The sequence below is a fragment of the Coregonus lavaretus genome (assembly GCF_964263955.1).
Source record: "Coregonus lavaretus genome assembly, contig: HAP1_SCAFFOLD_4932, whole genome shotgun sequence".
Lineage (NCBI taxonomy): Eukaryota > Metazoa > Chordata > Actinopteri > Salmoniformes > Salmonidae > Coregonus > Coregonus lavaretus.
The window spans coordinates 32,370-45,083 of NW_028164493.1; the positions used below are offsets into that span (position 1 = coordinate 32,370).

At 46.2% G+C, this 12,714-nt stretch overlaps 1 protein-coding gene across 1 annotated transcript; it reads left to right on the forward strand.

Annotated features, from left to right (window-relative positions):
* Nucleotides 1-2,623: 2,623 nt before the first annotated feature.
* Nucleotides 2,624-9,605, forward strand: LOC311116964 (large neutral amino acids transporter small subunit 2-like; the record flags this gene model as incomplete). The annotated part of the gene is made up of 3 exons (XM_084191970.1): nt 2,624-2,891; nt 7,667-7,871; nt 9,454-9,605. Coding segments are annotated over exons 1-3 (496 nt in total), but the record flags the coding sequence as incomplete, so codon positions are not given.
* Nucleotides 9,606-12,714: the final 3,109 nt, after the last annotated feature.

Genomic DNA, 12,714 nt, shown 5'->3' on the forward strand with positions numbered 1-12,714 from the left:
GTGAATACTTTCGCAAGCCACTGTAGCATGTTAAGGTGTGCTAGTTTACTGTCTATGAGTCTTATTGAACATGTCATGACTAGACCGTATCAAATTAAAATGAGCAAAGCTGGTTTAGCTCATCAAACCAGTGTTAACAGTTGCATAACCTCAACTAATGATTTCTCAAAATAGCCTTCAGTACGCTGTGTCCCAAATGGCACCCTAGTCCCTATATAGTGTTCTGATCAAAAGTAGTGCACTATATAGGGAATAGGGTGCCATTTGGGACCTTAGGACTGCACTGCTGAGTGGGAGAGAACATAAATATGACCTAGTGGGTCATATTCACAGTGACCGCACACTGACACACACACACACACACACACACACACACATACACACACAGACACGCATGCACACACGCACACACACACACACACACACACACACAGTGACACACAAACACACACACTGACACTTGTCTGTCATTGAGGCCATTAACGCGGTGGCGAGTAGGGAAGAAGATCTCTCTTTACTTAGACCTCACACACTGACACACACACACACACACACTGGCACGCACACTGGGCATGCCTGGGGAAGCAGGTTACTGGGCCACTCAGAAACACTGAACAGCTTTGTGTCAGGGAGTTTCCTAACCACAGATCCAGGGTCAGATATTTGTTGATCGGCCTAATGGTTATGGTTAGGAATAGGAGTTGGATAATCTGGTAGAGGCAAGCCTATCTCAGCAATAACCCATCCAGAACCAACCAGCTGGACACTCTAGTCTGATGGTATGGCTAGACTTTGACTGGTCACATGGTTCATTTTCTCTGTTACAGCATCTCACCACTATAAAACATCAATCATGTCCTTTACAGCCGAGGTGAGGCTCACGATGTACACAGTTTACAATGTCAAAGTTTCAAGCCCTTGGACACCTGCTATGAGTCGGCTATACATCTTGAAAGACAGCTTGCCTGCAAATAAACACCTGTTTTACTCACACACAAACGCACACACACACACACACACAAATGCACACAAAGACAAAACACAAAAACACACAGCAGATAATCAAGGATAGGAGCACAAGAGTGGCATGTCAGCCACACCCAAGAGACCTGCTGGAGACACATGTACATTCACACAGTGTGCATGGTGTGTTGTGTGTGAACTGTGTGTGTGGTGTGTATGGTCTGTGTGTGCAATGACAACAAGGTCGTCATAGGGAAATTTAGAGGACTTTCGTCACCCTGAAGTTAGAAAAATGAACTCTCTCCACCATGTGTTACATATATATGTAGGCTAATGGTATAGCCTACTCCACCACTAGCAAACACAAGAGGTGCAAGTGAACGTGCTAAATTTAGAGTCAGGTGTGAGTGAGAGAGAGAGAACGAGGGAGAGAGAAAGAGAGAAAGGGGGAGTGAGAGAGAGAGAAAGGGGGAGAGAGAAACAGAGAAAGGGGAAGAGAGAGAGAGAGAGAGAGAGAGAGAGAGAGAGAGAGAGAGAGAGAGAGAGAGAGAGAAGGGAAAGGGAAAGGGGGCGAGAGAGAAAGGAGGAGAGAGAGTTTGTGTAGTACTCCACTATGTTTGTTTGGTGTTTTCTTCGATGAGTACCCCTATTTGAGGGGATATGGGGGCGTACTGTATGAAGCAGAGGGGGGTTGAGGAAAAGCTGATTACTTGAATATGGGGGAGGAGGGGGATATTGGGAGGAGGGGGAGGGTATATAGTACAAGCCGAACTGATGGAAGAAAAGCCTTGTGGTGAGAAGAGGAGGGGCTAGCGCGGTAAGGGGGCGGTCCTACTGTACTCAAATTAAGGGGATATGTATATTTACCCAATATCTTGCTCATTGCTGAGTCAAACCAAGCTGCGAGGATACAGCTCATGTTTGAAGACCAGAAAGGACATTTTTATTGAGGTTCGATTTTGGGGTGGGAGACACAGTTGTGTGTTTTTCAACCAGTTTTAAAGGGATGCTCTAAGGCGGGTCTCTCGAGCGCTCACCTGGAAGCAAGGAAGCAGTGAAAGTCTTCTTAGTTTTGTTTCAAAACGACAAAAAAAATTGTGACACGAGGTTTCTTTCGCAGTATGTCACTGGAATACGCCATTCTTGTTCACTAAATGGACTATTGAATACATGTTACTTGTTTGGTTAGATATTTTCAACAATACGTTTTTTTTATGATATCTCTAACAGTGAAAATAGATTACCAGTGAAATATCACAACTTTGTTACTCAAATTAGACAGTCGCGTTAACGGTCAATACGAGATAGAAAGCTGTTATCTCATGTTTTTGTTGTCGTTGCCCGCAGTGCAAACTAGGCATTTTTTGTATTTTATTAAATTGATTAGGTAGGCTACATTGTTGCAATTTCCTTAGCGCTCAGGTAGTGCACGAGTGCAACATTATAACAACAAATACATTGGTATCCTGGACAACAGCAACATGAGGATACAGGGTTAAAAACAAAGTTTACATAAAGTGTAAGTGCACTGACTTATTGTATATATAAATTAACCATTTGTGGCAGTACGTTGCCCATAACATCTGAAGGCTCAATTCGATTCGTGAGGTATTGAATAGGCTACACCAGAATACTGCAACAAGTGTTGTGAAGTGTGCTGTGTGTTCTTACCGAAGCGCACATTGAGTTGCTACGTCCAAGTGCTCTTTAGCTGTCAATTGAGAGCGACCACAGGCATAGCTGCAGCAGCAAGTGTCAGAGCGAGGACTGAACAACTCTTATCACCAAAATGACGAACGGACCAAGGCAACGGGGCAGCGCAGCCGCGTCTAGCGGGGATGCTGTCGCCGAGTCCGGGAAGGAGTCAGGAGGAGGGGTGGCTCTGAAGAAAGAGATCGGCCTTGTGAGCGCCTGCGGAATTATTGTTGGTAAGTGTCAAAAATCAAACATTGGAATGGATAATGTCTCTAATAATGTTCATGCATATTTGCAAAGGCTGGTTTGCGAAAAAAGTATTAATAGGCGTAGTTGATTTTGAATAATAGCCTACTGTGACCCACCTGAGCTTTAGGTACACTGATTGACTCAGAGAAAGTGTGTGTGTGCGCGCGCGTCCGTGCATAACTAGTTGGACAGCCAGTGCTATGAAAGTGAATTGGACTGACCACTGCTCAGAGTTGCTGAGAGCTGCTTTGAAGAATGGCATGACTCAGAGCCATTATTCATAAGATTTGGTTTGGGTAGCGTAAGGTCACTCTCCCACATACTCAAAATGGCACTTTATTAGTGGATAATTTTCAGCATCTTCTAATGTAGGCTAATTATCGTTGATGGCTATTGCATCACTTCAGCAGTTACCAGTCGTTCAATTAAATGCAATGCTGTGTAGATCGATACACAGACAGAGGATGTGTTGTTGTGAGGTCCCGGTGAATCAGTGGTGTGGTCTCTGTTCTCTGGTCTCTCAACCTTGAGGGAGATGACTCACTCGCTGACAGGTTTCCATGGTAACTGAACGGTCTGGATAGTCGGAGGGGCCTTTCTGGTTAGATACAGATTGGGGGGTAGAGAGAGATGGAGATAGAGAGAGAGAAAAAAAGAGGGGGAGAGGGAGAGAGGGAGAGAGAGAGAGTTACAGCTAACAGCAAATGAAGCAGATATTAAAGGGTAGGCCCTTGGTTGGCCCTCTCCTTTGAGCTCAATTGAGTGAGCCTGTATGAAGAGAGCCTCTATGTCCTGACTTCTGCCCCATAGACTCTCCTCCATTCAAATATCATTAATTAATCTCCAACATAAGTACTAGACTCGCCATCATTAAAACAGAAGGGTTAAAAAACTAAAATGGCACCCTATTCCCTTTAAAGTGCATTACTTTTGACCAGAGCCGTATGGGCCCTATGGGCCCTGGTCCAAAGTGGTGCGCTATATAGGGAATAGGGTGTCACTTGGGTCGCAGCCCTTGCTGTTTTTAATTGTAAAAGAGTGAAGAGACTAGAGTAGTGAATTGCACCCGCCCGGTCCATAGGTTCTTCATCTTCCAAATATCATTAACAGTTTAACCCACATCATTTAACTCCAATCATTAAGGTTTAAAAGAGCAAGCCAACGATTACCGTAGTAGGCTACATGTCATGATGACACTCTATGTTTATCACCATCCATAGTCCACAGTCATTCAGACATAGTGGTGGTCGATCAGCAGAGACAACCTAGCCTACTGTAAGGTCATTCATTCACGAACACATCTGGGCCGTATTCATTAATACACACCGAAGCAAAATGGTTAGCAACAGAAAACGAAAACGAACATTTCTTATTGGACAAGTTCAGGTACTGTCCCTCCCTGTTTGAATCTGTTTTCTTCTGTTCGGTGCCAAATGAACACAACCCTGATCTCTCCTCTTATCTCACGTGAGAGGCCTTATCGTCAGATGACTGAACTCAAACTGCCAAGTTCCAACTCTTCCCTCAGCCTTTGTTCTCTGTCCGTTTCACTGAGTTTCCTCGAAGGGGGCTGAGGGAGGGAGTTTTTTATGAGCTAAAGGTACAGTCAGTCAGATCTATTGTCCTCTGAGTCCACCTCCACCCCCTTCTGGGTGAGGGGGGTGAGGAGGGTGAGAGGGGTGAGGAGGGTGAGGGGGGGGGGGGGGGGTTGGAGGAGGGTGAGGAGGGTGAGGAGGGTTAGGGGGGTGAGGAGGAGGGTGAGGTGGCCTAATCAGAGTCAGCAGGCAGGAGTCACAGTCAGGTGGATGATGGGGATTGCAGCAGCTCACTGCATTCTTCACCTCTCCCCCCTCCTTCTTTCCTCCTTTCATTATTTCTTCATTCGTCACCTCCATACTCTTTTACTTGGGGCCCATTAAACTCAAAGCTGGGCACTGCTGGAATGAGAAGTGCTGATGGCAGTGCCCTCGGAGGTGTGTGTGTGTGTGTGTATGTGTGCGTCTTAGCGTCTGTGTGTGTATGCGTCTTAGTGTCTGTGTGTGTGTATGTGCACCTGTGTGAGTGTGTGTGCATGTGCGCGCGTGTGTGTCCTTGGAGAGCTTCTGGACAGTGTCCAAGCAGCAGGTTGCCTCAGCTGGGGAGTTTGTAGAGGGCTTTGGACAGGGAGGAAGTACAAATGTGCTAATCTCCCTGGTCTTTGTAATACTACAGAACCTGCTCATAGCTGTAGTAGTATGCTCTGGGGTGAAGTCCCCTTGGTACAGATCTAGGATCAGCTTCCCCTCCCCCAATCCTAACCTTAACCATTAGTGGGGGGAATGCAAAACTAAGCCAAGATCAGCTTTTAGGGGCAACTTCACCCTACAACTGTAGCACTACACAGCTGCAGACACTCTATCTAGCATGACATGTGCAAAACCATCTCAAAGCCTGAGCAGGCACATAGTTTGACCCAGTCTAAGTTTTAGGACTTGGAGAGGCTTTTGCACATTACATCTGTGCTCAGCGTTCACCTGTCTGTGTTGTTCTGGGATGCTTGTTGGTTCATCATAGCTTGTTGCTCGGGAGCTCTGGTTAAGGGCTCTGCCTCTGGTAAGGGGGCAGTAGACTAGCACACACTACACAGCACATTGTTCATGAAAGGGGATCATAAGGCTGAAGTAAGCTATGCTTGCGTCCCAAATGGCACCTTATTCCCTTAAAAGTAGTGCACTGTGTAGGGAATAGGGTGCCATTTGGGACGTGGCCTTTGTCTGAGTAAGTAAGTCTAGCGCATGACATGAACATGTCTGAGCTCTAGGCCTACCAGCTTTGTTTGAGGCCAGTGATATTTTTGTATACATTCTCCTGGAGATTACACATGCTGGGTTTGGTTCGTACATGCTCTAGTGCTTCCAGAGACCTTTAGGTTTCATTCCCGATTCTCCACCATGCTCTCAAAGTGTTCGGTTGCAAACTCTCCTTCATGGAGTTAACTATGGTGGAAACTACCTCCAGCCAATGACTACACCAGTCCTACCAGTCCCCTCTCATTGTCTCACCAGTGAACCTATAACCTAACCCAGTCCCCTCTCATTGTCTCACCATCCAAGGGTCACACACAAAGTTGCTGAACTGAAGCATTGTAAAGCTGACACTGACTGCACAGTTTCAAAGATGTAGTAAACTAACTGGAAGCAGTCACTTCCTTTAGTCAAGGTTGAGATTAATCATCCTTTACCCTTCAGGCACTAAGTCAACGTTACATAAGTGCACCAGCGAGTACAGTTCCTGATGCATATGGAGCATTTTAAGGCTTGTGGTTTCAGACTGTTCATCTACATCATAGCAACCATTGGGACAATACAGGACAGGTGTTTAGGTGTGTGTGTGTGTGTGTAGGTTAGTGCTTCCAGACACTTTCTGCACATGTTCACTCACTCACGGACTCACTCACTCACTCACTCTCTCACACACACACACTCACACACACACACTCTCACACACTCACACACACACACACTCACACACACACACACACACACACACACACACACACACACACACACACACACACACACACACACACACACACAAAAAGTCTGTATCAATACCTTTGGCTTTTGTACTGTGTATTCTCCTCACTCAACTCTGACTCTGTAAGTTCAAATGTACGACCTTTAGCCCTGACGCCCTATTCTCTGTCGAGGTTTATGAGCCAATCAGTCAGCTGAATCTGATTCTCAACCCTCGACCTCTGACCCCTACTGCTTTGTCAGATCACTAATGGGGTGCGAGTCGTTAACCTGTCATCTGAACCAAGTCTAACCTAACACACACACACACACACACACAGTCTCTGTCATGTTTACTTGTCTGATGCTTATAGAGGCGGTCAGGGAATTGTTCTGATGGAGTGTAGGGGCCTCCTTACTACACACACACACACACACACACACAGGCCTCGTCGTTCCTCGTTGTACTCTGTCACCTCTCCCCCCTTTCTCTCTCTCTCTCTCTCTCTCTCTCTCTCTCTCTCTCTCTCTCTCTCTCTCTCTCTCTCTCTCTCTCTCGCTCTCTCTCTCTCTCTCTCTCTCTCTCTCTCTCTGTGTCTCCTCATCCTCAGTGCTAACTCAGCACATTGCGTTTCCAGTCTGTCTGCTGGCTGGCTGCTCATTGCTGTTAAAGCTACATTCTCTCCTCTCTCTTTGTCTCTCTCTCTCTTTCTTCTTCTACTTTATCTCTCTATCTGTCTCCTTTGTCCTCTCACATTTTCCCTCTGTCATCCATTTTTCACTACACCACTCTTTAAATCCCAATGTTGTGTTTTTCTCCCTCTTCTTCTCTCTTGAGGAAATCAGCTAAAAGGCTGAGTAATCAAATGCGTCCTCCTATGGGTATGGTAACACAGTATTGTCTCTCAGTGGTATAGAGTACACTCATGATTGGAATAGGGATTCTGAACTGTGCTTTTGTTACACATATTGTTAAGAATCCGTCTTTAAACTGTCTCCATTGGTTCCACTCTGTTCCCCCCAATTAATCTCCTGATTGCACCCAGTGACGAATGCTGGTGTCACATCGATAACATTCCCCTCTCCCCTCGTCATTAGATGGTGGAACTGATGTTCTCACCCTAATTTCTCCGACCCCCTTCAAATCTTCCTGCCTGTGAATGGCACTGTTGTCACGCTAATAACCGCCCCCCTTTCTCCTCAGTGCTTCAAATAACTGTTGGTGACACTTCAATAACCATCCCCTCTTCTTCTCTCTATTCCAGGTAACATCATCGGGTCGGGGATCTTCGTCAGCCCTAAGGGTGTGATGGAGAACGCCAGCTCCGTGGGTCTGGCGCTGATCGTGTGGATCGTCACTGGTATCATCACAGCCATCGGAGCGCTGTGCTACGCCGAGCTGGGTGTCACCATCCCCAAGTCAGGGGGAGACTACGCATACGTCAAGGACATCTTCGGAGGACTGGCAGGGTGAGTGGCTGGATCTGTGGTGCTTGGTGACCTTTGACCCACAACTGTATTTACTGATCTAACTCACTCACTCATTCACTCGCTCACTCACTCCTATCCTCTCTGGTATCTTCTCCCCAGGCCATATCACCAATCCTTTGTCCACATTGATTAAACACAGTCTGTGTGTTTGTAGTGTTCCCCCAGACGGTAAACACACACAGATTGAGCCCTGACCTTGTGTTGTAACAGTCTGGATCCATTTTGTATCAGAGTATTTTCAGAGAGGAATCCACCCAGCCAACAACACCTCAGACTATTGTTAGTGTCCCGTCAGTAGATCAATGAGAAGTTTACAATGAAACAAACTTTTACCCAGAACCAACTCATATTTTCTGTTTGAAGGCTTTGTTTAGTATGTTAGAATGGGTCTCTAACTGTTTCCTCCAGATGCCTCAGATGTTTAGGTTTGAAGTTTTTCGGGGCACATACTGTTTTCGCTGTTTCCTTCTCTCTGTGATACGAAACTACGATCAAGGAGTATTTGTTTTGATGGTGTACTGTTTAGGAGTAGGAGGAGGGTACAGCAGAAACAAAGTTGTTGATAAGGACACCCCTGCGTTGCTGGGGGGATGGGGGGAGTGGACTCTTCCGCAGAGACTCTCCACAGGTCTCCATAGGTGTTTGTGGATGTGCCCACCCCAGTGGTGCGGGGGTGTCAGGCCAAGCATTCCAGTGGCTAGCCATGGTGGTGACACACAGTCCTGATGAGACACTATCACACAGTGTTAGCAAATCAGTTCCTTTACTGAGGGCTCTGCTTTGGGGTTTTACTTGAATCTTACAGACGTATTGTAACATTTGTGAACATTTGTTAACACACACATAGACACACACTGGCTGAACACCGGCTCACACAAACACGCATGCACACAAACACGCATGCACACAAACACGCATGCACACAAACACGCATGCACACTAACACGCATGCACACAAACACGCATGCACACAAACACGCATGCACACTAACACGCATGCACACAAACACGCATGCACACAAACACGCATGCACACTAACACGCACACACACATTCTTTGTGAGTAACAGCCAAGGGGAACGTAGCGAAGCGTAATGACCCCCCTCCCCCCCCCTCCTTAACACACACAAACACACACACACAAACACACCATCCACTCTCTGAGTGAGTGAGTGAGTGAGTGAGTGAGTGAGTGAGTGAGTGAGTGAGTGAGTGAGTGAGTGAGTGAGTGAGTGAGTGAGTGAGTGAGTGAGTGAGTGAGTGAGTGAGTGAGTGAGTGAGTGAGTGAGTGAGTGAGTGAGTGCATGAGAGAGTGAATGAGTGAGTGAGTGATCACTATCCCTCTAACAGTAGGCTCTGCCCCCTTCATGATACAATACATTGTTATCCAGTCCAACTACTGTACTCCTCCTACTATATGTTTTAAAACACACAATCTGTGTGTGTGTGTGTGTGTGTGTGCGTGCGCATGTGTGTGCGTCAGTGTCTACTGTTCATATCCCTAATTTACCCCTCCCTCTCCTCTCCCTCTGTCTCTCTTCCTCCCTCCCGCCTCCTCTAGGTTCCTGCGTCTATGGATCGCAGTGCTGGTGATATACCCCACCAACCAGGCAGTGATCGCCCTCACCTTCTCCAACTACGTCCTACAGCCCCTCTTCCCAACCTGCTTCCCCCCAGAGAATGGTCTGCGCCTGCTGGCCGGCGTCTGCCTACGTGAGTACCCTATACCCTGGAGGGAGAGGTGGAGGAGGGGGGTGGAAGGATGTTGAGAGAGAGAGAGAGAGAGAGAGAGAGAGAGATTTTAGGAAACTTATAAGATTCTGTTGTATTGGTGTGTGAAGTAGTGTTGTAGTAGCGCCTCTTGGTGCTGGAAGAGTGGAACGGGTGGGAATAGGACATGCAAAAGAGAGAGGAGTGAAACGTCAACAGATTGTTCCTTCACAGATCTGAGAAAACTGGATAGGTCTCTCTCTTCATCTCTCTCCTCTCTCTCCTCTCTCTGTCTCTCTCTCTCTCTTCTCTCTCTGTCTCGCTCTCTGTCTATCTATCTCTCTCTCTTCATCTCTCTCTTGCTCTCTCTCTTCATCTCTCTCTCTCTCACTTCATCTCTCTCTCTCTTCATCTCTCTATCTTTCTCTTCCTCTCTCTCTCTCTTCCCCTCTCTCTCTTCATCTCTCTATCTCTCTCTTCCTCTCTCTCACTCACATCTTCCTCCTGCCCTACTTTCTCTTCTGTTCTTTCTGTAACATCCACTTGTGACTTGACCCACCGTCAAAGAACATGTAAGAAAGAGAGTGAGTAAAAAGAGGTAGCAGAGTAGGTGAGAGTGTTAAAACAAATGGATAAATGTGTTTGCACCACTCTGAGAGTGGTAGTGACGGACTTCTCTACAAACCTCCCACACGCAGCCCAAATACCACAAGGTGGGCTCAGACAGGCAGAGAGAGACAGAGAGAGACAGAGAGAGACAGAGAGAGAGAGACAGAGAGAGAGAGAGAGAGAGAGAGACAGAGAGAGAGAGACAGAGAGAGAGAGAGAGAGAGAGAGAGAGAGAGTCATAGAAAGAGAGAGCGAGAGAGAGAGAGACAGAGAGAGTGATGGAACAGAGATAGTGTGACAGTGTGAAGCTAGTTTGTGAAAGCAACAACATCCTCCCAGATCGCTTTAATATGTTTTCTTCTGTCTGTGAGTTCTTTCCCAAAAACCCATAAGAACTGTTCAATAATATATGTTTTGAATGAGTTGATCTTACCAATAGGGTTTTTGTAACTGGATCAATTGTTACTTGTAAGACTGACTAATAATTGCTGTGGGAAACTGTTCTTTAGTGTCACCATTCAAGCCTAGTATCCACTTTAGCTGGAATGCACCTGTGGCTATTCTGTTGCCCTGATGTTGTTCAGTTCAACCATAGAGCAGTATACTATGATAGCTTGGCTGTGCAGACAGACAGACTCCCTGTGGGCATCTTTGTGCCATCCCAATCATGAACCCAGTAATCAGAGAATATCTGGGGGCGTTGTATTCACAAAGAGTCTCAGAGTATAGAAGTGCTGATCCATAAAATGATGATAATCTAACAATCTAGGCTATTCTAGATCAGCACTCGTATATGTACATAATGTACAGTGGGGAGAACAAGGATTTGATACACTGCCGATTTTGCAGGTTTTCCTACTTACAAAGCATGTAGAGGTCTGTAATTGTTATCATAGGTACACTTCAACTGTGAGAGACGGAATCTAAAACAAAAATCCAGAATATCACATTGTATGATTTTTAAGGAATTCATTTGCATTTTATTGCATGACATAAGTATTTGATCACCTACCAACCAGTAAGAATTCCGGCTCTCACAGACCTGTTAGTTTTTTTTAAGAAGCCCTCCTGTTCTCCACTCATTACCTGTATTAACTGCACCTGTTTGAACTCGTTACCTGTATAAAAGACACCTGTCCACACACTCAATCAAACAGACTTCAACCTCTCCACAATGGCCAAGACCAGAGAGCTGTGTAAGGACATCTGGGATAAAATTGTAGACCTGCACAAGGCTGGGATGGGCTACAGGACAATAGGCAAGCAACTTGGTGAGAAGGCAACAACTGTTGGCGCAATTATTAGAAAATGGAAGAAGTTCAAGATGACGGTCAATCACCCTCGGTCTGGGGCTCCATGCAAGATCTCACCTTGTGGGGCATCAATGATCATGAGGAAGGTGAGGGATCAGCCCAGAACTACACGGCAGGACCTGGTCAATGACCTGAAGAGAGCTGGGACCACAGTCTCAAAGAAAACCATTAGTAACACACTACGCCGTCATGGATTAAAATCCTGCAGCGCAGGCAAGGTCCCCCTGCTCAAGCCAGCGCATGTCCAGGCCCGTCTGAAGTTTGCCAATGACCATATGGATGATCCAGAGGAGGAATGGGAGAAGGTCATGTGGTCTGATGAGACAAAAATATAGCTTTTTGGTCAAAACTCCACTCGCCGTGTTTGGAGGAAGAAGAAGGATGAGTACAACCCCAAGAACACCATCCCAACCGTGAAGCATGGAGGTGGAAACATCATTCTTTGGGGATGCTTTTCTGCAAAGGGGACAGGACGACTGCACCGTATTGAGGGGAGGATGGATGGGGCCATGTATCGCGAGATCTTGGCCAACAACCTCCTTCCCTCAGTAAGAGCATTGAAGATGAGTCGTGGCTGGGTCTTCCAGCATGACAACGACCCGAAACACACAGCCAGGGCAACTAAGGAGCGGCTCCGTAAGACGCATCTCAAGGTCCTGGAGTGGCCTAGCCAGTCTCCAGACCTGAACCCAATAGAAAATCTTTGGAGGGAGCTGAAAGTCCGTATTGCCCAGCGACAGCCCCGAAACCTGAAGGATCTGGAGAAGGTCTGTATGGAGGATTGGGCCAAAATCCCTGCTGCAGTGTGTGCAAACCTGATCAAGACCTACAGGAAATGTATGATCTCTGTAATTGCAAACAAAGGTTTTGTACCAAATATTAAGTTCTGCTTTTCTGATGTATCAAATACTTATGTCATGCAATAAAAATGCAAATTAATTACTTAAAAATCTTATAATGTGATTTTCTTGATTTTTGTTTTAGATTCCGTCTCTCACAGTTGAAGTGTATTTATGAAAAATTTACAGACCTCTACATGCTTTGTAAGTAGTAAAACCTGCAAAATCGGCAGTGTATCAAATACTTGTTCTCCCCACTGTACTTTTTTACTTCCCTGAAGCCTTATGCAAGCCATAATACCTCTGGGAAAAGATATGTTGAGACTTGCCAAAAAGATTAATTTTCCTTGG